General features: G+C 33.3%; 1 protein-coding gene and 1 long non-coding RNA gene across 3 annotated transcripts in view; one reads left to right on the forward strand and one right to left on the reverse strand.

The window, feature by feature from the left end:
- LOC143256051 (nuclear factor NF-kappa-B p105 subunit-like) overlaps positions 1-16,466 on the reverse strand; it is a 132,149-nt gene extending 115,683 nt beyond the window's left edge. The window contains exon 1 of one of the 2 annotated variants that reach the window (XR_013030979.1): positions 16,311-16,466. Coding sequence is in view for 1 of the 2 variants with exons in the window: in XM_076512697.1 (XP_076368812.1) it covers positions 16,311-16,325 (15 nt within the window). In the remaining variant the exon portion in view is untranslated. The remainder of the gene's footprint in view (positions 1-16,310) is intronic. The other variant, XM_076512697.1, reaches the window with a different exon arrangement.
- Positions 16,467-21,012: 4,546 nt separating this feature from the next.
- LOC143258033 (uncharacterized) overlaps positions 21,013-24,896 on the forward strand; it is a 45,567-nt gene continuing 41,683 nt past the window's right edge. The window contains exon 1 of the long non-coding RNA XR_013032101.1: positions 21,013-21,381. This is a non-coding gene — a long non-coding RNA (uncharacterized LOC143258033). The remainder of the gene's footprint in view (positions 21,382-24,896) is intronic.

Below are 24,896 nucleotides of genomic sequence, written 5' to 3' on the forward strand. Positions count from 1 at the left end.
AAGCTGCAGACAGCAGGTGGACTTAACATGAATCTTAAGAGTACTGCTAGTTGTTATGCGAATTAATATATTTTGGACGTTACAGGTATATTATAATGGACATTTCTTGAGCCATGGCTTATTCCCAGAAAGTTTCTATTTTCGATTTTACTTTTGGTTAAAAGAAAATACAGTCTGTAGGTTAATTCATGAAATAGTTTATCCGATATATAGTATTAAATAATAAATTAAGTTTTACCCAGTAATATTATTCACATAACTAGTTTAAGCTTTGGTTACTGTATGATGAGTTAAAATTGACTAAAAAAACCGTAAATGTTATACACACATCATCATCATAAGAAACCCAACTGTATGTCTTGATTTGCTAGCCCAAGCTGTGCTTGTAAGATTTGGTTACTGTATGATGAGTTAAAATTGACTCAAAAAACCGTAAATGTTATATATACATCACCATCATAAGAGACCCAACTGTATGTCTTGATTTGCTAACCCAAGCTGTGCTTGTGAGTCTTAAATAAACAAAACTCTAGTCTCTGGCAGATATTACAACAAATCAAAGAATGTATCAGGCCTCTACATCATATATTATAATTTCAATTTAACATTTGGTGAAAAGAAAGATAATATGTAATATAATAGTTGGCTAAATGAACTCAGATTGCTGTGCGAGAAGTTTAAAATGTCCCGAAAACCACATGATTGTAATATATATAAACTCACAATCATATTAAATTAATTTTACTAATAACATTTCAGAGCTGCGAAGTTTGATAATGTGTAATTAAAATCTGTACAATACCTTTACCATATGCACGTGAACAGCTGTTTTATATCAATTTTCTTAGTGTTTTTCTTTTAAGTTACATGCCTTTATAAGCCTTACTTTAATATCGGTACAATAAATGTTTCACAAAAATGACATAAGTTAGTTTAGTTTACTGGTCATATTTTATTTTAAAATATCAAACTCTGATGCGTTTTCTTTGATATAACTACGTTTTCAACTTTTAGATACCACGATGCATCTAAAATGACACAAATACTGAAACGCTCAAAACAAAAACAAAAATTCCATTTTGAAAAGACGAAACACTTTCTACAACGTCATGTTAGTCACTCTTCTCAGTTCATGTTATGGAAATCAGCCATCGAAGATTTATAGTGCGATGTGAAACGCACGTAATAAGTTAGCCAGTTTAGCTAAAACTTGTAAATGAACATCCGACACATATGCTCTCACATCATTACGATTCATGTGTTCCAGTTCAGTTTGAATTATGATTATCACATATGGTAGGAAAGGTTTAGCACAAATCTTACAAGATTAAAACTAGAGTTGCACACATTCTCGGTAAAACTAACGCTCGATGTGTGTAATAAATCTTCATTTCTCTTCTTTAAGGAACGTATTGACTAGTTTAGCACCACATGTATATGTATGTGAGAAAGAACGTTATCACCTATCAAGCTAATCTCAGGACCGATACTACTACTACATCACTTACCAGTGCAAAGGAATCATACATCCTATCATGTGTGACATGAATGCAGGATGTAGAGGTCCATCAATACTTAATTCCTGTCAACACCATGCTTCCATTATTGCTGCATACAACATGTTTCTGTGTGAAAATGGGACTGAATCTCGTTTCCGAATTTTTCTTAATAGAATGTGACTGTAACATAAATGATGGATCATGAGTTAAAAAACAACAACAACATTACTCAAATGTTTGTCGACTTACAAACATGTTATTGACATCATTTTAGAACTGAAATTTCTTTTACATTGACGTATTTTTGGGCGTTTTTAACATAGATGTCGGCTTTGTAAAGTTTGGTTTTATACATTGAAACGGTGTCGAGTTGCAACTGTTTATACGTGACTCAGTCTCGGAGCAGGTATCCTGTCACTGTAGCACATATAACCAACAAATAACGATTTTTTCACACGTTTTGAAGACGAAGATATTTCTTTACATTTACCATTGGCCCTGTATGGCCAGGTTGTTAGGGCGTTCGACTCGTAATCCGAGGATCGCGGGTTTGAATCCTCGTAATACCAAAATGCTTGCCATTTCATCCTTGGGGGCGTTATAAAATAACGATGAATCCAACTATTACTTGGTAAGAGGGTAGACCAAGTGTTGGTGATGGGTGGCGATGACTACCTGTCTTCCCTCTAGCCTTACATTGTTAAATTAGGGACAGCTAACGCAGATAGCCCTCGCGTAGCTATGCGCGAAATTTGAAAAAACAAACAAACATACTTTACCGCCATAATCTTTATAAGTTGACGACTTTATTTTTCTCTTCGTAATGCTTCTTAAGTTGTCATTGTCTCAACTCAGCTGATTTCCAGCATGTTTCATAGAATCCACATTTCTGTACAATCCATCATTTGCTTCGCCCTTTGCTAACGATCCCGTATAGAAACACTGAGCAAACGTGCAATTTTATCATTCTCATCTGTTTCTCCATCAACAAAACATGCGTATTAAGAGTGATTTGCAGATTCATTGGAATTTAATGTAGACTGTTACATATTTCAGTTATTTTTCGGCCATCTATCCATCCAACTATCTCAAACACTGTATTTAGCTTGAGTTATAGATAAGATATTAAAATGAATTCTACTTTCAAATTCTTCGCTGATAACGCTTCCAAAATGTTAAGAAATTTCGTCCACTGACTCTGTATTTCAATTTATATATAACTGATACTTTGATGAATCTCAACATCAAATAGTGACCAAATCTGGTCTGGAGTCTTTGTACTGAAGTCGAGCATGCCATGTTCATTAACATATAAGGAATCTTATAATACCAGTTGAAAGATATGTTGTGATTAGAAGACTTTCAAATGATTTGTTTTAAGTTTTTGCCTGTAAAATCTCTTTTAAAACCACTTATTATAATTGACATAAATTATTAAATCTAACTCTAATACAATTCTTTTATTTACTAGAGTTTTACATTTTAACTTGTTCAAAGAAGATAAATATTAATAAAGTATAAAAAGTCCCTTTAAGCTACTTTAAAACTGAAAACAGAAAAAAAGAACTTTTGGTAATACATAGAGCTGAACACGACTTACTAAAACCTTCTTGAATATGAAAATCAGCGAAAAACGTGACAACGACAGCCAATTAAAGTCGCAGTAGAATAGTATATATATCAGGATTACATTTTAACATTGATGTTTTTATCGGTTGTGTGATGTGGCTGAAAAATGGCCACTTTTGGGAATACTATGAACACTTTTCAACCCAAAATTTCATATCTCATATACTCACATCATAAAGATGTGTTTTTTGGAGTTTATATTTTCTAAGATTGGATATCCTTTGTAATTAATGTCATTGAAAAACAAAGAAATATGTATCAACCAGGACCATCTAGAAACCCATCTATAATAAATCGTGGCTCAACCGTGGTAAGTAAAGTGACAAACGCTGCTCACGTATATCAGACAATATTACACAACCTAATACAGAAGGATATCCATTTATAAGAGCAACACAAGTCACCAGCACACAAGATCATTTCACACCATATCCAGTTAATTGTCACACGTGTCAAGCAGTTAGAGTATCCATGCTATTTCGTGCATTGACATATCGATCAATTCACGAGACACAGTTCTCGAAAAGTTCAAAATGAGTGGATTATTTAACTGGGAATTTGGAAATTGTCTTTCTCGTACAATAGATGGTACTTGGAAAGCAATCAGGAAGAAGTGATATGTTTTTCACATGACAGAGTCTGAGGGCTTTGTCAACATGCATAGCCATCAGATAGAGCATGACAAGATATGGCGAAGCGGACTGTCACGATGTGAAGATGTTCCAATCTCTGTAAACGTTTCGGTTTTCACTTTTAAAATGATTCCTTCACCTTTTTTGCTAACATGGCCACGTGGGTTAAAGCGTTCGACTCCTAATCTGAGAGTAGTGTGTTCGAATCCCCGTCGCACCAAACATACTCGCCCTTTCAGCCGTGTTATAATGTTACGATCAATCCCACTATCCGTTGGTAAAAGAGTAGCCCAAGAGTGGGCGTTGGATGGTGATGACTTGCTGCTTTCCCTCTTGTCTTACACTGCTAAATTAGGTACGGCTAGCGCAGATAGCCCTCGTGTAGCTTTGCATGAAATTCAGAAAACAAACAAATACATTTTTGTTTGTGCACGTGGCGATTTTACTTTATTTTTGATTATCAATTCCATTCATCAGAAAAAAAAATATCTGGGATTCAACAAATAAATGATAAAAATAATAATAATTTTATTAATTTCAAAATATTTGTTAATATAAACTTTCACATGTATTTTGGACTATAAATTAAACCTTAAACGAGATATTAGTTATAAAATAGTTATACAAAAATATTGAATATAAACCTTAAACATACATTTAGCAGTATACTAAAATGCTATTATTATTATTTTTTTTTAAATTAGATTTAAAGGACTAGATTTTGTTTATTTCTTCCATACATTCCTGCAAAGATACACAAATGTCATAACTATTAGCCTCTCTAAATTAGAACTAATAGATTAGAAGAAAGAAATCCAAGCAATACTTGCTATCAACTTTCTAGGTTCTCTAAGCGAATAGTTGGAATTGACTGTCACTATTTTAACACATCTACAGCCTGGACACGAACATTTGACCTTTTTAATATTTCAGGTATTTGTTTTCAACTTCATAAGATATTATTAAATGTGAGAATAAACAGGTTTATCTACTAAAATCATACCAACATTTCATCATGTGGTGTTTTCAATTCATTACAAATATCTTGTAAAAACAACGAAAACACCATATTAAACTGGAATTTTTAAGCTCATGAATAATAAAAAATTATTGTATCAAGTTTTCGGAAGTTTTACACCTCTTCAAACTATAATGTTTATTTGGGAATTATTTATGCTAGTACAATATTCTTACGCTTTAACATCAACATATAATTGGCTAAAGTGATTTCTATACCACAGACACATAAATTTTTACGTTACAAATGAATAAAAGTATTCTATAGTGGCATATAAATTAAAGTTTATACCAAAAAATGATAATTTGTCAAAAATTACACGGTATCTTACTTAAGAAACACTTTAATTAATACGATTATTTTAATTTACATTCGCAACTATAATAAACAGAAGAAACTGAAGACGTTTGAAGTATTCATGAATTATAAGGTAAACTTTCTTACTCGTAACATGCGCCACCTGATTAACACAATAATAACTTTAAAATAATACTGTTGAAAAGAAAGTTTGATCATATTATTAAACGGTGTTATGTTAGGGGAATAATTGCTTTTCCACGAAGGTATGCACAGACGAAATGCTTGTTTCATATGTCGTCTATATTAACTTTGTTACAGCTTAATTTGATAATGTTTGTTAATTAGCTGGTTAGACATAAATTTTTAGTTGACCAAAACAGAGGCCCAGCATGCCCAAGGGGGGTAAGGCGTTCGACTCGTAATCTAATGGTCGCGGGTCGATTCGGCATCAAACCTACATGCACTTTCAGCCATGGGGACGTTATTATGTGAGGATCAATCCTACTATTCGTTGGCAAAAGAGTAACGCAAGAGTTGGCGTTGAGTGGTGATGACTAGCTGCCTTCCCTCTAGTCTTACACTGCTAAATTAGGGACGGCTAGCCCAGATATTCCTTAAGCAGCTTTGCGCGAAATTCAAACAAACAAACAAACCAAAACAGAATTCATACTAAGGTCATCAAAGCACTGTAGTTTAGGCTTAAACAAAATAATCCAGTAAAATGCACAATAGCTATCGTAGAGAAAAAAAAATATGCTAAATACTTTTAACTATCAATTTGTACGTAGTACTTTATCATTAGGTAGGAGATGTGGTTAAGGAAGACAAAATTTAGTCACCATCTATAAAGGTTTTAATATGAAAAAGTAATATTTTAATAACATGGCATAATGCATCATTAGTTAAACATGACAATGTTTGGACAACTGACCAGGTGTGGACGATATAGTTAACGCACCTGATCTATAAAGATGAAGATTTCTCGTTCACGTTTCATTCGTGTTCTGCACTTTCGAGAAATGGTGCGATATATCCAACTTTTCTGTCTGACAGGAATGGTGCAAAGGTTATTGGTGGGTAATATTTACTAACTGTCTTCTTCCTAGTAAATCAAAATTAGAGACGGCTATGCCTCGGTAACTGTTTCTTTCGCGCTCCAGAGACACACCGGTATGTCTGTGGACTTACAAAGCTAAAAATCGGATTTCAATACCATTGATGGGCAGAGCACAGATAGCCCATTGTGTAGCTTGTGTTTAATTCAAAACAACATAAACAACTCTTTCTTTCGCTTTACCTGAAAATAACAGAATAAAGAAATAGCTTAAAGATTAAATTTAAAACATTAACAAATTGCGTTGTTATGGCATCTATTCATAAATATTTTATTATACCTTCAATTTATGATTTTTAAGAATAACTCGTGAGGTTTAACTGAAAAAAACAACTATTGTATTAACATGTTAGTATTAAGAAATAGTAGCTATTGTGTTGGCTGTCAGTTAATAACTGGGGACCGCGGGAACCTCGAACTCACAGTCCGGTGTGGCCCGGCATGACTAGGAAGCTAGGGTGCATGATTCACAGTCTGAGGGTCGTAGGTTCGAATCACCGTTCTACTAAACGTATTTGCCCTTTCAGACAGGGGAGTGTTATAAAGTGACGGCCAATCCCACTATTCGTTGGTAAAAAGTAGCCTAAGAGTTCGTGGTAGATGGTGATGACTAACTGCTCTCTCTCTAGTCTTTCCCTGCTAAATCAGGGACGGGTAACCTTCGAGTAGCTTTGTGCGCTAACAATAGTGTCAAACTCGCACGGTTAAAGGACATTAACGACAGTTTGATTGCTTTATTAGTAAGTACAAATCTAAGAGGCTGTATGCATCGTGTTCACTCTCGTTTCTTTATTGTGTATAAACAACAGAAACATGACGCTTATAAGTGTCGCGTTACTTGAATTTTTTTTCAAAAATAAGGAGCTTTAAAATAACGTGCATCAGCTCATGCTCTTACAGTAGGGCTGAGTAGGCAGTACAATTATTAACAAAAATCTTGTATATGTTTTAACTTTATTCTAATAATTTATGTCACTCTGTTCTAGTGAAACGAAAGACATCGGAAATACTCAATGAAAATTAAATTTAGCAGGTAGGAAAGGTTATAGTCAAATACATATGTATTATATAAACTAATAAAGGTTACTACATTATATGTAAACAATTTTGGAACCTTCTTATATCGTTACAGTACACACCAATGCGTTTGATCATATTCTATCTGACACCCGTGAATTTAGACCTGCGCATTAGGTTTCATTAGAAAATGCTCCATCACAATACTGTCATATCTAAATTATACCTATTCTCCTTGCACAGTTTCACAAACCACCTTATGTACGTGAGCGACGGTTATTAAGCGCCTGTCTCAATAGGAGAAATAGAGAAATCCACAGATCAACTGACCAGTATTACTTCATATGCAAGAACACGAATACCCGTTTCATTATTCACCTGCTTGGAGTATACGACGGTTAAACAAATATGCCGTTGAAGTAACTTACGTATACATGAATTGTGTCACTTTTCCAGACAAATATTCATATTGTTTACTTTGCATATAACTGCCTGGACCACGTGGATAACTTTTGCCCTTGACCTATACTTTTGTACGTTCTCAACTATTATGATATGCTCCACTTTACCATAGCTTGGGTATGACTCGTTACAGGTCTTTTTCTAGATGGTTCTGGTATCTCAAGTTGATCCATATTGAATATTCCTTATTAAATGCAAGAGATATTTTTGTCCTTTAAATTATATTATCTGGATGAATAATATTCTGCACCAGAAGCGGTAGCTACTTGTTTTTCTTAAAGCGACTAATAATTATGTTACTTAACATAAACTTGTGCATTTCCTATTAGCAAAGGACGCAGAATGACCCTCTGAGAGAGTTATAGATTTAGAAAGTGACAAGTTGGTTTTGAATATGTGCGAATGACAAAATAGTTTTGCATTTTTAGCTTTTGATAAGTTATAAGAGTGAACGCATAAATGGCAACTGATAGGTTGAGTTTGACTGGTTACCACCTCTCTGGTCGGTGATTCAAAGATAAGAGACTGAAGATAAGAGACTGTGGCAGATAGCCTTAAAATTGTTGGCATGAACATAAACTTCAATCCCTATCAGTGAAATTTAACAGTAACCCTAAAATGACCGATTTACGCTTATTTTTCATGAATATAGATCAACAGTTAAAAATAACTAATGTTTGATAAAAGTTTATTTAATTAGTTTTAATATAATTTATGGACTTTGTCATGACAACATTTCGGACAACATACGCTGAACTTCTAGATTTGCTTATTAAAGACAGGCGAAGTTTAAAAAGTAAACCCTAAAACAAACGACGTTACGTTAGCAACCTCTATCTTATAAACATCCCTATTAGTGAAGTTACTAGTAAAAGTATCTTCTAAATCAGTCTAAATATAGATAAAACTTTTTAGTTAACTTTTAATATAACTTATGGACTTCCTCGTGGCAACGTTTCGGTCAACGTGTGTTGAACTTTTAGGTTTAACTGTCAAAAGCAGACGAAGTTAGAAAGGTAAACACACACATACACACACAAAACGATTTCACGTTAGCAACCTTTGTTTTACAAACATCTTCGTTATTGAAGTTTCTAGCAAAAGCATCTTCTAAAGTGGCCTAAATATAGAAGAAACATCTTCACTGACTTCTCAGTCTCATAAACATTGTACAATTGTTTAGCATAAATGTTGATTTTTGTGTGATAAAATGATAAATTATAGTTTTATATCTTTGTTCTTAAAATAATCACACCATATAATAGGAAAAGAAGCTTCTATATATAATATTGTCTGAACAAATTAATCTTTATTTATTCAAAAAGTCAGTAGACTACGTTTAGTTATAAAAAGGTTTATCGTTTGCTATTATTAAGACTGCAGGCCTGGCATGGCCAGGTGGTTAAATCATTCGACTTGTAATTCGAGAATTTGAATCCCTGTCACACTAAACATGCTCGCCCTTTCAGCTGTGGGGGTATTATAATGTGATGGTCAATCCCACTGTTCGTTGGTAAAGAGTAGCTCAAGAGTTGACGGTGAGTGGTGATGATTAGCTGCCTTCCCTCTAGTCTTACAGTACTAAATTAGGGACAGCTAGTGCAGATAGCCCTCGAGTAGCTTTGCGCAAAATTAAAGAAACAAACAAAACAGAAACAGTTACGATTGTAATTACATTATTTGATACCTTACCGTTTATATTTCATTCAAAAGTCTTCAAAACTCTAAAATATCAGTTACCCTAAAAAAAAAGTTTAGGTAGTTAATGAGTTATACACTGAAGACAAAAGCACTATTTAAAATTATACGAGTTTCCACGAGACTATCTTTAATATTTTCTCTTTCTTGCCTAGTTTGTGTAGAGTAATTTTCAGATTGCCTAAAGTTTACAGAATTTGTGTCGTGTATAACGTTTAATTTCCTCAGTTTCATTCAGACTCTATTTCTCTTGTAAACTAAAGTTTTGTTAGTGTATTATGATGACGTCTTATGTCACACAACTATTGCTCAGCACTTGTGAATATTGCACTGGCGTAGGTTTTTAACGTCTTCAGTTTTAACGGTTAGGCTGCGAAAACATAGCGGACTGTCTACTTTCATATAATTACAGCCAAACAGTAAACAAGTTTAACGTAATACAATTCATGCACCTGTGAAATATTTGTTTATAAAATACGGCATGTCTGGAATTTATTTCGCAATTTTTATAATAATAAAATCGATATAGCAATTACAACTGCAAGTATAACTGATTTATTGTTATTTATTGGAATTATTTTTCTCGTCATCACATCTCACCAAATATCATTAAGTTTAGTTTATTAGTATTAGTTGGTTTATAGTAAAAGTTATGAGTTTTAAAACCAATATACTTTGTGTTGTTGTCTACGGGCCGCTTTAACAATTTCTCTGTAAGTATAATCTCAGGAACAATCACCATATAGTTGTTTGTTTTTCTTTCGTATTTTAGCTCAAGTCTAGTTCATTAGTGAATTAAAGTATCATGTTTTCAGTAATAGATAGTTAAATAGATCTATATTAGCACTAGGTAAAGAATATGCAAAACAAAGAATGATGAAATAACAAGTAAAAACTGTAAATCAGAGTAACTTCTACTAGGTTGCCTGAACAGGCCTCAAGGTATTAAAATATGGTATATTGAAAGCAAATTTCTAATGAAATAATCACCTTGAATATCCTAATATAGTAAAAGGTAAATGTTTTAAATTTTTTTTGAAGTTAGTTACAAAGTTACAAAGTGGAAATCGAAACTTGGTTTCTAGCGCTGTAAATTCGCAGGCATACCACTGTGCCATTGGAGTCGGGGCAAAAGTCAGAGTTACATTTTATAGGCTGCCTGTATATACCTCCAGGTATTGAAAAATGGTATATTTAAAGCAAATTTAATTGTAATAACTGCCTTCAATCGCCAAGGATTTAAGGCCTGAACTGTCAAATCTCACAGTTTCCACCCAGTTTTGCCAACACTGTAACTCTTGAGTATAGAACTATTGAAGATCCAGTTTCCACCCAGTTTTGCCAACACTGTAACTCTTGAGTATAGAACTATTGAAGATCCAGTTTCCACCCAGTTTTGCCAACACTGTAACTCTTGAGTATAGAACTATTGAAGATCCAGTTTCCACCCAGTTTTGCCAACACTGTAACTCTTGAGTATAGAACTATTGAAGATCCAGTTTCCACCCAGTTTTGCCAACACTGTAACTCTTGAGTATAGAACTATTGAAGATCCAGTTTCCACCCAGTTTTGCCAACACTGTAACTCTTGAGTATAGAACTATTGAAGATCCAGTTTCCACCCAGTTTTGCCAACACTGTAACTCTTGAGTATAGAACTATTGAAGATCGGTCCCAGTAGCGGAAGAACGTTTCGTACTGTCGAATTGTTTTATAGTGTAAAATTATTCCTGTAAATTAAGTTGTTTTTTTTAAATCCTAATCACAATCTATAGGCTACACTCTATCAGACAGTAGGAAAACCGGTTTCTGATCGCCTATCGTTTGTAATACTTCTCAAATTTCCGTTTTGTGCAGATTCAGATTAGATCAAGTGTCGTCAGAATTGTCTTTCTAAGGGTCTCTCAACCTAATGTTTGCATGCCATTTGAAACTTGTTACTCTTTTGTGTCTAGCCTGAAGTTTCATTAACATCTTCCTCGCCTAACAGATTCATTTTCTCTGTCATTGTGAAAAGCTTTTGTTTAGAAGCTCCTGTCATTCCAGTTACTGTCCTTTCTTTTGATAATGAATAAGCATGTAAAAGGCAATCGTGCAACTTAAATCATATACAATACATCATGTAGATATTCTAAGCTTTTCTGTAGAAGTAAATGAACAGTGGAAAACGTGGCGTAGTAAAACTAAAGGGGGAACAAGTGGTAGGGACGGGGTTCTGGTATAACCTCATTTAAAGGCTTAGGAGGAACACGAATTTACTAAGAGAATAAACCACCCTTTTACCCTAGTAGGATAAAACCGCACGTGCACCATCTCAGTAAAGAAGGCTGCACGTCACAGGTAGCAAACGTGGAAAATATTAAATTGTTCTAAGAAAATGAAAGCAGTAAATATGAAATAAATTTATATTGAAAGACTGTAAACTCAACCGTCAAAATTCTATAGATATTTTTAAGATTATTTGATGACAGATAACACGCATTAGATTAGAACTACTTTTGGATATTCTCGGGTAAGAGAATCTTCAGTGAGGAAAGGCATATAAATCATACCTATAAAGCAAACAGTAAATATAGATTTTTTTTACAAGTTTTTCAAAATAAAATAACCCAAACTACCATTTAAAGTAAAATATATCAAAGCAATACACAGTTGTTTTCTAATATTATACACTCTTTTTGCAACTCAGTGAATTTTTTTATTAAATAATATTTTTTTTACAAGTTAATACAATTTAAACTCTATGAAACTATTTACCCAACTTTTCAGGCTAGTTAGTTTTTTCTTAGGGTAAAATGTTTTACATCGTCTCAAGGTTGACGGTAATATACTTTATCCCGAAAAAGGCTTAAGCCTGGATAAATGTTCTCATAACAAATAAATCATTTTTTAAACACTTGACAAATATATAAGCTTATTATAAGTTTAAGTTGTTTTTATTCACTAACATTAACTGAGATATCATACCGCATCAAATTATTTTCATTTTAGTACCTGATTATTACACTACAGTCAAAAGTGTCTTGGAAAATATAAACTGTAGAGATCATGACGTAAGAGCAGTTCAAAATCTAATAATAGCAGAACATCAGCAAATGTCATAAGGTAATAATGATTTATAAAGTGACAACAATTTTGACACGATGACAGTACTGAACGTGGCAAGTAAGGTTGTGGCGGTTGACAACGTAATAAATGGTTTGTTATGTGACAACAATTCTGCACAATACAGATCACAGTGGTAAAGCGTTGTGTAATGTGACAAAGGTATTGATGTAACAGCAAACAATGTGAAATGATTTGTAATGTGACGGTTCGCAATGTGAAAACGGATTATAATGGGACAGCTTAAAATGCCAAAGCAGTTCATAAGGATATATGATAAGACAACTGTTACAAATGTGTCAATTCATAATATAGCCCTGATTCATAACATGACATTAATTCCCGATCTAAATGAAATATTAAAATCGTAATTCAAAGCGTGAAACCAGTTTATGACATGAAAAAGGTTTATAATTACTTTTAAATGTGACGATAACTAATGTGAAGCGTTGCATAATATAAATTCACAATGTGAAAATGTTTTGTTTTATGACAACAGTGTTTATTGAGACTACAGTTACAAATGTTACAGTTTACAATGTCAAAGCATTGTATGATGCGGCAAAAGTTCACGATGCGACAACAGTATTTAATGTGACAGCTGACAATACTAAAACATTATATAATATGGCAACAGTTCATGATAGTAGAACAGTATTTAATGTGACAGCTGACAATGTTAAAACACAATATAATGTGGCAACAGTTCATGATAGTGCAACAGTATTTAATGTGACAGCTGACAATGTTAAAACATTATATAATGTGACAACAGTTCGTGATAGCACAACAGTGTTTAATGTGACAGCTCATAATGTTAAAACATTATGTAATGCGACAACAGTTTGTGATAGTACAACAGTATTTAATGTGACAACTCATAATGTTAAAACACTATATAATGTGGCAACAGTTCGTGATAGTGCAACAGTATTTAATGTGACAGCTGACAATGTTAAAACATTATATAATGTGGCAACAGTTCATGTTAGTACAACAACAGTATTAATGTGACAGCTGACAATGTTAAAGCATTATATAATGTGACAACAGCTCATAACACGATAACAGGATTTAACGTGAGATAAGTTAAATATATAGTTCTTCATAATATGACAATTATTTATAATGTGACATCTATTATCGATGTAAAAATAAAACATGACAATTTAAAATGTGAAATTAGATCATAATATGATGAAAGTTTCTAAATGCGGCAATTATCGATGTGAAATAGTTCGAAACATGACAACAGTTCATGATATGATAACAGTTTATATCACTTTGTAATATGGTAATTTATAACGCTAAAAATAGTTTAAAACAATATCACTGCAATCTTCAATACGACAACGATTCACGGTGAGATATGATTTTTAAATTATTCCAATTTATATTGATGGTGTTACAACGCTTAATTGTATAGTAAGGGACTCTAATATGACAACGGTTTATAATGTGACAGTAGTTCCTAAAGTGAACTAGGTTTAAATATTACAGTTTTTATGTAAAAAAATATAATATAAAACTGCATAAAGGTTTATAATATTAAAGAATTACGAATGCAAATTAGTTTGTGTTACTACAGCTGATCTTAAAGTGATTGAAATTCTTGACGTGGTAGCGGTTTATAATATGGTAGATGTTCTTTTAAAAGAATATGTGATATAGTTTGTGATGTGAGAACCCATCGTAATGTGTAATTTCCTATGTATATATGCTGACCAAAAACAGCTAGTAAATTAACTTCCATAATAAGCAGTACCCAAAACAATGCAATTGATATTTACTTGCTGTCCAATGTCTTAAAACATAGAAGTCGTAGCCTAAACATGACAAGAATTTGACGAAAGAATGACACATGTGGTACATGTTTATCTCGTTTTAAGAAATGAGATATGTCCACATTCGCGTAGTTTGTGTGAATATTAAACAATAGCGTTAGCTATAATGTGTTTGCCAATTCGAATCTTCCAATACGTAGATATTATTGGTTAGTTTACCGGAGCGGGACAAGGCTTAACCCACACGTACTGAAATACGTAAATCTTAGAAAGAATTCAATCACTCAAACTATGTTAATAAGGAAAACTAACTCTGTTAATTAATAACAAAGTAGCTTCATATATTCCCTGAATACAGAATCTAAATTTTTCTTAAATTCAGTGCATATTTTGCCGCACATGAAATACAAATGTGATAGTGAACTGTTTATAAATTAATAAAAGTTACAATATTTTAATATAGATTTAATATTAACTTCTAAATATGTATTGATTAAAGATAAACTTACATATATTATGAAGTCTAAATCCAGAACTTTCTTGAGTTTATTGTATATTTCGTCTTCCATAACTTGACACCAATAGAGCTGAATTGCTCACAAAATGAATAATGGTTGAAATACATCGATGAAAACTTCTTAAGATGTCTAATAAAAAGCATCTTCAAGAAGAGTGTTATTATAAAAAATGAACAAGTACAGAAATCTAATTGCTTTTAGTATACATAAGGGTTTCAAGCATCTTCAACAGTTTATGTCTCTTTGTGATCTAGTAGAAATACATGTGCTTTTCGCAGTATAACTTCCTATACTGTGTAGCTTGAAGATTAGAATTATAGGTTTAAAGAGTAAGGTAAAAGCTAACATACACTCTTTCAACATAGTTTTACTTTAAATGTAAATAAACATATATATATATGTTTTACAGCAAGAACTGTAAAATTGGGCACTCTTTATCTGATAAAATAATATTTTACTTAGATTAATAAAGAGTTCAAACTTATCTTTATGTCACTTCGGTTGCAGCTGTCGAGTTTTCAAGTCTTTAAGTTAAGACTCACAGACTATTTAATGCTACTTCAACCTATTTCTCAGTTATAAAAATTCTGTATTGTTTAAACAGTTTTATCTCAAACCTGTACTACTGATATTTGCTGAACACGCTATATTATAGGCAACGTTAGCTTCATAATCACACACAGATAAATCAGTACCTAAATAAATTAGGGTAACTTATTTTGTTGACTAAAAAACACATGAAAAGAGCAAAGCGATAGTATTTTATCAAGTGAAACAACATGTTGAATAATTCATAAGGGCCAATGGTATTACTAAAAATTAAAGAAAGACGTTTAGTAGTACCATTATAAAATAAATAATATTCGATCATTCAACGCAGACTGCATCGAAATAACTGATAAATAAGTGAATGAATATTAAAAAGACCAACCAGCACAACACTAGAACTAGACAAGGAAGAAGAAGACGATGCCACAGTTTCAAGTGATGTTAACTGCTTCGTTTGGTAACATCTATGAACTAACGCAGCTTCATTGGAGTCAGTCCTTTAAATACGTTTTTTTTATACAGATTTATAATTTAAAGCTACAAAGGTACTTGCTGTTATAATGGCTTCAGTACTGGCTTTGTGCCATGGTGAGACATGTTATATTTCCCTGTATATTGAAGCCTAACTGTAACAAATTATGAAATTACGAATAAAAATACATATAATTCTGACTTTTGAGAAGCACTGACACACATACATATTTGTCAATCACATATTTTTTACATCTTTTGTAACTGAATAATTTATTCACATATATCTGCTATGTAAAGCGCTATAAAAATATAATTACAAATGAGAAATTATTCTGACATACAGTGACAATTCTAACTGCGTCGAACTAAATAGTAAGCTTACTCATAATGAGCAAAAGTTTAAATTTTTCGTAGTGGATTTCAGAAAATTGATTTAAAGAAACACCTGCAGTTGATTTAAGGTGACAGAATGTGGCGGGACTTTCAAACTCTTATAGAAGACAAGACTTACTTGATTGTCGGCCATGGCTGTTGGAAACAACCCAACAACTTCTCACACACGATTTTCTTCTTCACAGGTGATAGAAAAACTGCAGGTTTCATCAACAGAGAAAATCTTCAGGTACTTCTATAAACTAGGCTTAGTTTGAGAGGCGTCTTGTCAATTTCAAACGATAGATACCTGCGCAAACGAAGTTCTCACAAGAGAAGCGAATCAATTAAGATATTTACGGCTTCACTACGCACGTGGACTTGTCGTAACACAGCGCCATCTGTCAAGAGGTTTCGAAGGTTCTGATACGTTAAGAAAGTATATCGCGTAGGTTCAACGAGCGCACACCTGTATTCGTGAGTTACTCGTTTTCATTTTTTTTTATTATATCAAAATATTTAGAAGGAAAATCTAGGATTTCCATTACTAATCATTAAAGCATGTTAGTTATTTTCTATTTTCAAAATCATCACACACACACATAATGGCAACGTTCTAAATGTTTCGTGATGACGAGAAACCCACTTGAAGTAAAAATGTATCACGTTACGGCTGGTATGGGTATTAACACTTTTACTAATAAAGCAGAGAACAACGATTCAGGTTAATCTGGAGATGACCTAAGAAAGTCGAAATGTTTTTCTTTGCTTTATTAGTAAAAGTGTTAATATTCATACCAGCCGTCCTGAGATACGTTCTAAATGTTTCTACCCTTTTACCCTATAATAGGGTATAACAGGGTGTTGATTTTTCAAATAGTAAGAATACCTTTTCAAGTCCAACCAGGCATGGCCATATGGTTAAAAGCACTAGGCTCGTTATCTGAGAGTCGCGGGTTCGAATTCCGTCACACCAAACATGCTAATTTGAAAAACCGTGGGGGTGTTATTGTTATAATGTGACGGTTAATCCCATTATTTGTTGACAAAAGAGAAGCCCAAGAGTTGGCAATGGGTGGTGATGACTAGCTGCCTTCTCACTAGTTTCACACTGCAAAATTAATAATGGCTAACGCAGATAGTCCTCGTGTAGCTTTGCGCGAAATTCAAAAACCAAAAACCTTTTTAAGATTTATTTTATTATAGTGTTCCTTCTCAAACCTTGATAATAGAAGGTAACTTCTACCAACAGCTGTTGAATAACAGTTGAAAGTTTATTTGCTAACTTTTGTAGTTTTGTTGTTTCTAGAACATTTGTGTAGACCTACAAATGAACTGTCTGTGAGTATTTGCTTGCAATTTCGAAGGCAGCTACTCAACAGCATACACCGTGAACTTTGGATTACTCTTTTATAACTGAATAGCATAGCTTGACCATTTGTACATGGCACCCATGACCCTAGTGCACGAAGTGTTATTTTTCTGCAACGAGGCAAGAAACACGAATCCCTGAATTCACAGTTCGAGCATGCTGATGACTAGGTACGGCCATATTGGATTTATTTCTTTTCAAATGGTTTCTAGAAAAAGCCGTAGATCCTTTTGCTCTTTCGGTATATTTTAGGAGCATCAAAATTAAATCCTGATAAAATGTCTTCCAGACCTCAGACTTTTCGAAAAGTTCGTCGATTGAGAAACTCACAGTGTGCAGTAGCAACTGCCAACGAAGTCTTTAAGACAGTCTACAAGTTAATTAGTGTTGGAATACTCTTTTACCAACAAATAGTGGGATTGCTCAAGAAATTATAAAGCCCCAACAGCTGAAATGCCAAGCGTGTTTGGTGTGAAAGGGATTCGAATCTGCGACTCGCATATTGCGAGTTGAGCGCCCGAACCACCTGGCCATATGGTAAGAATATCAAAAACTCTTTCGAGCCTCCGATTTTTGAAAAGTTCGTTGATTGAGAAACCTGAAGCATGCATTAACAGTTGCCAACGAAATCTTTAAGGCTGTCCACAAGTGTCTTATCAGTTGTAACTATGGCAAATAAAAGGAATTTGCAAAATCTTATCAAAATGAGCTGTTCTATCAAAGTAGCACATTATTTTTTAATTACGTTTTCCGACTGTTTACACCGATTTCTCTGAAAGCAGTTTAAAAGCACAACGAAAATAGTCTTTCACGAACCTCACGTCAACTTATAAAGTTAACTGTAAAGAAACAGTATGATATTATACTACGCAGTTTACTATACAAAGGAATGTAAGAAATAAAAATATAGCAGTTTAATACGTACGAGACAATGCGATTAAACATTACAATAAGAACACTACAAGTTTTATTTCTTTAATGTACACCGCTCTAATAAAAGTTTACACTGCTTTAAACAGCGTAAGTTATGAATTAATATTTTAAGACAATATGTTTTCTTTCCCTCAGAGAGTGTTTCACAGGAAGGATAAAAAATAAAAGTCAACAAACAAATGAATATTATTGTTCTCTTTTATATAAACGTGTGAGTGCTTGGTGCACGTTATGAAGTAATCAAGAGGATATTTGCATAAAACAGAGTATTTAAATTTTTGTTTATCAAAGGCTGTTGCTGGCTGCGGGAGGGGGGCTCGGACTGTCCAGGTGGTTAGGGCGTTCGACTCGCAGTATGAGGGTTGTTGGTTCGAATCCCCGTCCCACCAAGTATGTTTGTTTTTTCAGCTATTGACGTGACGGTCAATCCCACTATTCGCTGGTAAAAGAGTATTCCAAGAATTGGCGATGGATGGTAATATCTAGCTGCCTTCTATTTGCCCCCTCGCTAGTACAGCGGTAAGTCTACGGAGTTACAATGCTAAAATCAGGGATTCGATTCCTCTCGGTGGGCTCAACAGATAGCCCGATGTGGCTTTGCTATAAAAACACACACAAACACATACGCCTTCCATTTAGTCTTTCACAGCTAAATTAGGAACGGCTAGTGCAAACCGTGTAACTTTGCGCAAAATTTTAAAACCAAACATGACCACGGAAGCTTTTGGTTCAAGACCAAAAATCATCAAACCAACTAGTATATAAAATTAATAGTGACATAATACTGTTGTATCCTAAATGCTCACAACAAACATTTCTGACGACATTTGTTGTTTTCTAAATGCTTTCAACAAACATTTCTGACGACCTTGTTGTTTCCTAAGTGCTTACAACAAACATTACTGACGACTTTTGTTGTTTTCTAAATGCTTACAACAAACATTACTGACGACTTTTGTTGTTTTCTAAATGCTTACAACAAACATTACTGACGACTTTTGTTGTTTTCTAAATGCTCACAACAAACATTTCTGACGACCTTGTTGTTTCCGAAGTGCTTACAACAAACATAACTGACGACTTTTGTTGTTTCCTAAGTGCTTACAACAAACATTACTGACGACTTTTGTTGTTTCCTAAGTGCTTACAACAAACATTACTGACGACTTTTGTTGTTTTCTAAATGCTTACAACAAACATTACTGACGACTTTTGTTGTTTTCTAAATGCTTACAACAAACATTACTGACGACTTTTGTTGTTTTCTAAATGCTTACAACAAACATTACTGACGACTTTTGTTGTTTTCTAAATGCTTACAACAAACATTACTGACGACTTTTGTTGTTTTCTAAATGCTCACAACAAACATTTCTGACGACCTTGTTGTTTCCGAAGTGCTTACAACAAACATAACTGACGACTTTGTTGTTTCCTAAGTGCTTACAACAAACATTACTGACGACTTTTGTTGTTTTCTAAGACGACTGCTTACAACAAACATTACTGACGACTTTTGTTGTTTTCTAAATGCTTACAACAAACATTACTGACGACTTTTGTTGTTTTCTAAATGCTTACAACAAACATTACTGACGACTTTTGTTGTTTTCGAAATGCTCACAACAAACATTTCTGACGACTTTTGTTGTTTCCTAAGTGCTTACAACAAACATTACTGACGACTTTTGTTGTTTCCTAAGTGCTTACAACAAACATTACTGACGACCTTGTTGTTTCCTAAGTGCTTACAACAAACATTACTGACGACCTTGTTGTTTTCTAAATGCTTACAACAAACATTACTGACGACCTTGTTGTTTCCTAAGTGCTTACAACAAACATTACTGACGACCTTCACAAAACCTCACTTCATATAAAGTTTTCTTAACAGTTTCCGTCTGTTTCTTTACTTCGTTTCCATTAAAGCATTCTTCACTCTGAGTCTAATTAATACAGTTTCATTTAATGTTGGATTTTTCGTAGGACTTTAATGTTCAGTATTTCAAGAAATTCAGTTTTTACCAGCTTATAGTAGAAAAAAACAACACAAAACGATCGTTAAACGAGTTATTTCAGTTTCTCTAAATGATCAACTTCCCAATTTCCACGAACTTCGCTTTTTTTTATTAAAAGGGGACCGATATTGTGAACGTTTTCTGGCTACAAAGAAGTCAATTTGCGTAAATATTCATAAAAATGACCAAAAGTTGAAATGAGTGGGTAGAATGCGTTGATGTTCCGTTTGAGAACTTGGGGAAAACCTATCTCCGTATCCGCTTCAGAATTTAAATATAATACATCTTTGTACTGAGCCGTTAGCTGGATCTCTTTCAACTTTTCCGGTACTTTCACCATTATCAGTTTTATCCGCTATATATTTTTTCCCATAATGACCTTGTGATGAAATAAACATGCCGTATTTATTAATAATAATATTTTTGTGTCACTCTGATTGTGATTATTTTGAAAGTTGCCAATAAAACTTGAAGTGTCAATTAGAAAAAAGAAATCTATACCTAAGTGATACGGAAAACCTTTTTGGCAATACAGAGAAAACGTTTTAAACAAAGTAGTTCTTGTTTCAACTATTACAGAAAAATAAAACTGTATGTAATGACATTTCATTTAGCTGGTTCAATATGACGGATAAATATTGAGAGCACTTGCGCATACCAGTAATGAGTAGACAAAGTTCAGCAGTAAGTTGAAAGAGGCTAGATGATTGACTGTAACTTTACTACTTAAGGTGTACAGTCGGTATCGGTATGTTGCAAAAGATTCAAATCAGCTTTGAGAGCGGACACGAAGAAATATGGTTACTGGTGGAATAACATGTTGGATTGCTGTTGAAAACTCTTCACCATAGCCCCCTGGTGTTATTTTTCTCCTGCTTGACTTCATGGTAAGTTTTAATTTTTTAAAACTCTCCTCATGTTAATGAGCACTTAATACATGAATACATTTAACACAAAAGTCTTGCGTTGAATGGGAAGAATGCACAAACGATGCACGAGCTCATGTTATGTATCCAAATACCACCACAACACATGTCCGATCATCAAATGAAACGCAGCTCAACAGCTTTCATTAATCCACGCTAGTTACATCTAACAGCCAAGATCTTAGTGCTAGTGGGCTTTAAATAAGCGGAAATAGTGTCAGGTGCACTGGGAGGATTGAATATCGTGTTTATTACAGCACTTCCAACTCACTCACATGCATGAAGAGTTCTCAGCAGAAATCACAAAGATGAAGATTTTTTACATGCGATAATATTGGTTGTAGTTAAATCACTGTTTATTTGTCGTAAATATTATTTTCATTCTCTTTTCGGAATACTATCAAATGATGGTTCGTCACGCTCCGACAACACCTTCTCTGATTTTTTTTAGAGATTGCACTTTCAAATTCACGATACTTTGAATGGATTCATGCACAGTAGATTGTGCGTGACTCAGCGTTACGACTGTTTTGTTTATTAATTTATCGCACATTTGTGGAACGTTGTACAAACTTTGACACCACTGCACTGTCTGTCTAGACTGTCTCTGTTCTCATATTTAATAAATTTTATTTCAACACGTTTTGTTTGGGCCTCTTTACCACTTGGTTTTGGTTGAACAATATATTTCTTGCTTTAATTTTTTTTATAAAGTGTCACTTATAGAAAATTTCGGTTTAGCATTAACTTTTCTAAAAGAACAAAAATCACAGACATTAAAGTTATTAAGTAGATTCTCAAGCATTATTTTATGTAAGCTGAAAGGGAAGTTCAAATTAATGTAATTAGATTTAAACTAGTTTTTTTATATAGCATCATTATGCGATTATGCAAAACACTGCTTCAAATAAAAGTAAAGTTACTTATAATTATATTAAGTCTTGAATCTACATAAGTTAGTTTTTCGTAAATATAAGGCTACATAATCTAGTTTTATGTAGGTGTATGGCTATATATTATAGTTTTACATATGTTGAGGTTACATAAAGTGGATCGATATAGAAATAAAGTTGCTTAAGCTAGTTCTTTACACATAAAACGAGAATGAAATAAAAGGTGATGTACATAGCTTTTTAAACAGCGTAAGATGGTTCTACCAGTGGGTAACAATTCGTCTTTATCACTACGTTGTTCGGAATATCTCTGAAATCTAACCATTTATTTTAGTAAACTACTGAATGACGTTATTTAATGACAAAAAAGATGTGGAAAAAAGATAACGAAATATTTCTATATAAATATACCCCCCCACGAACATTACCGAGAGAGAAACAACACTAATTAATGGGAATGTTCTCACTCTGCAATTACTGTTGAATTTCTACGTCACAACTAGTGTAGTTCTATAAAGTTTATTATACTTTAATTACACCGAGAGAGATAATATTCCAAGTTCCTACTCTATAGTTGTTGTTTCAATTCTAACTCATAACTGGCGTAGTAACATAAAGTTTATATTTCTTTAGTTGTTCCGTTGTGTGTGTTTATTTTAGCAGGGTAAGTATTTAATTACTTTATAGTACGGAAAGCTATATCATTTTAATGGTGTTTTGTTTTTAATACAAACATTAATTTGTGATTAAATCGAAAAATTGTACACGATAACATTTAGGTTTCTATAAAACAGAATGTTTGTCAAAACATATATCATGAAAAAGTTATGTTTATTTAAATACCGACGCTCACTAGTGATGTTCACTACAAATTTTTGTTTTAAAATTTCACGCAAAGCTACACGAGAGCTATCTGCGCCAGCCGTTCCTAATTTAGCAGTGTAAAACTGGAGGGTGGCAGTTAGTTTTCCCCACTCATCGCCAACACTTGAGCTACTCGTTTACCAACAAATAGTGGGATTGACCGTCACATATAATGCACCCACGGCTGAAAGGGCGAGTACGTTTGGTGTGGCGGGAATTTGAATCCTCAGATTATGTGTCGAGTGCCCAAACCACCTGGTTATACCGGGTCTATACACTGTAAGTTTCGTAACCAATATTATAGACGTCTAGATTTTCTTTGTGTTTAATAACAAATAAAGTCTCATACACTTCTAATCACAAAATAAGTAGGTGAGTGAAAACAAAATTAGTTATTTGTAAAACATGAACACTTTTCACCCTCTCTAGAAGATCCCTTTAAACTTTCCAAACAGAGCTGACACTTGCAATTTCGCCTTAGAAAATGAATCAATTATGATAAGAAATCTACAGAGTTGCAGAATCTATATTACTAGTAATAAGAATTACAGCTTTATATAACATTTAACGTTAATAGTGCAGTCAAGTGAATGAGGAGAGTAATATCACCCAATAAAGTTTTATATATATTTAACAGGTGAAGTTAAATGATACAAGCTTTGCATATAGAACTCAACCAGCTGTTGAAAACTGATATTATTCATCTTGGCCACTACAAACGTTTCGCTACATATAATGATCCATTATAGTTTTCCTGTGTAAACATTTACACAATTCCAGAATTATTCCCAGATCTAAATTCACACGTAATTCGATCCTTTCCTTTGTTGGTGACTGTTTTGCCAGTTCATCCGCCTATCTGATTAAAACTGATATTAATGTAGAACTGTTTCATAAAACTTCGTTGTTTGTGTTAAAGTGCAGAGTTCTACCGTGGAGTCTGTGTTGTACACACAGCTGTGATAGATCCGCGATTTATAGCGTTATAAACCTTCAAATCTACAACTAAGTCAACAAAATATTCCATAAAATTTAATAAACAATGTAGAACTCTAAACATTGTCTTAAAGTTTATATAAAACCCGTATGAATATAACACTCTTTCTACTAGTAATCATCTATAGAAATGTGTATATTTTCTATTTCTATATAATATTTATCCTTTTCTCAAGCTATTTTATGAATTGTTAGACTACTTATACATTTTATTTAATGTTAAAGAAAGTTATAAATCGATTAAAGATTAGTAGTCGGGAATGTCACGAAACTCATTGTTACTTAACTTTACTAACATCTTTATTTTATTTACATATAGCGAACACGTTTATTATTTATTATCTATCACTTCAATGCTTCCTTATATAGACATACATATAAGACACTCTCCATATATAAAAATATATTTATAATTGTATTCGTCACTTTCTTCACCTTTTTCTGTACGATATCATAACAATGTAAAACATTATATATCTATATTACTTTGGATTGAGAAAACTAAAAGCAGCCGACAAATATAGATTCCAGATTATTAGGAGCCATAACATGAAAACATATAATCGATTCCAGACGTGTACACCAAGTTTCATCGTGGTTCTTTAGCTGACCACTCAACTAATAGTTCCCCAACACCACATACGAAACATTATTCACAATCGAGACATTCGACCTAAAACTTGTGTAGGTAGCAAACGTTTCATTCTGAAGTGTAGAAATCGG

Source organism: Tachypleus tridentatus, chromosome 7 (assembly GCF_004210375.1).
Source record: "Tachypleus tridentatus isolate NWPU-2018 chromosome 7, ASM421037v1, whole genome shotgun sequence".
Lineage (NCBI taxonomy): Eukaryota > Metazoa > Arthropoda > Merostomata > Xiphosura > Limulidae > Tachypleus > Tachypleus tridentatus.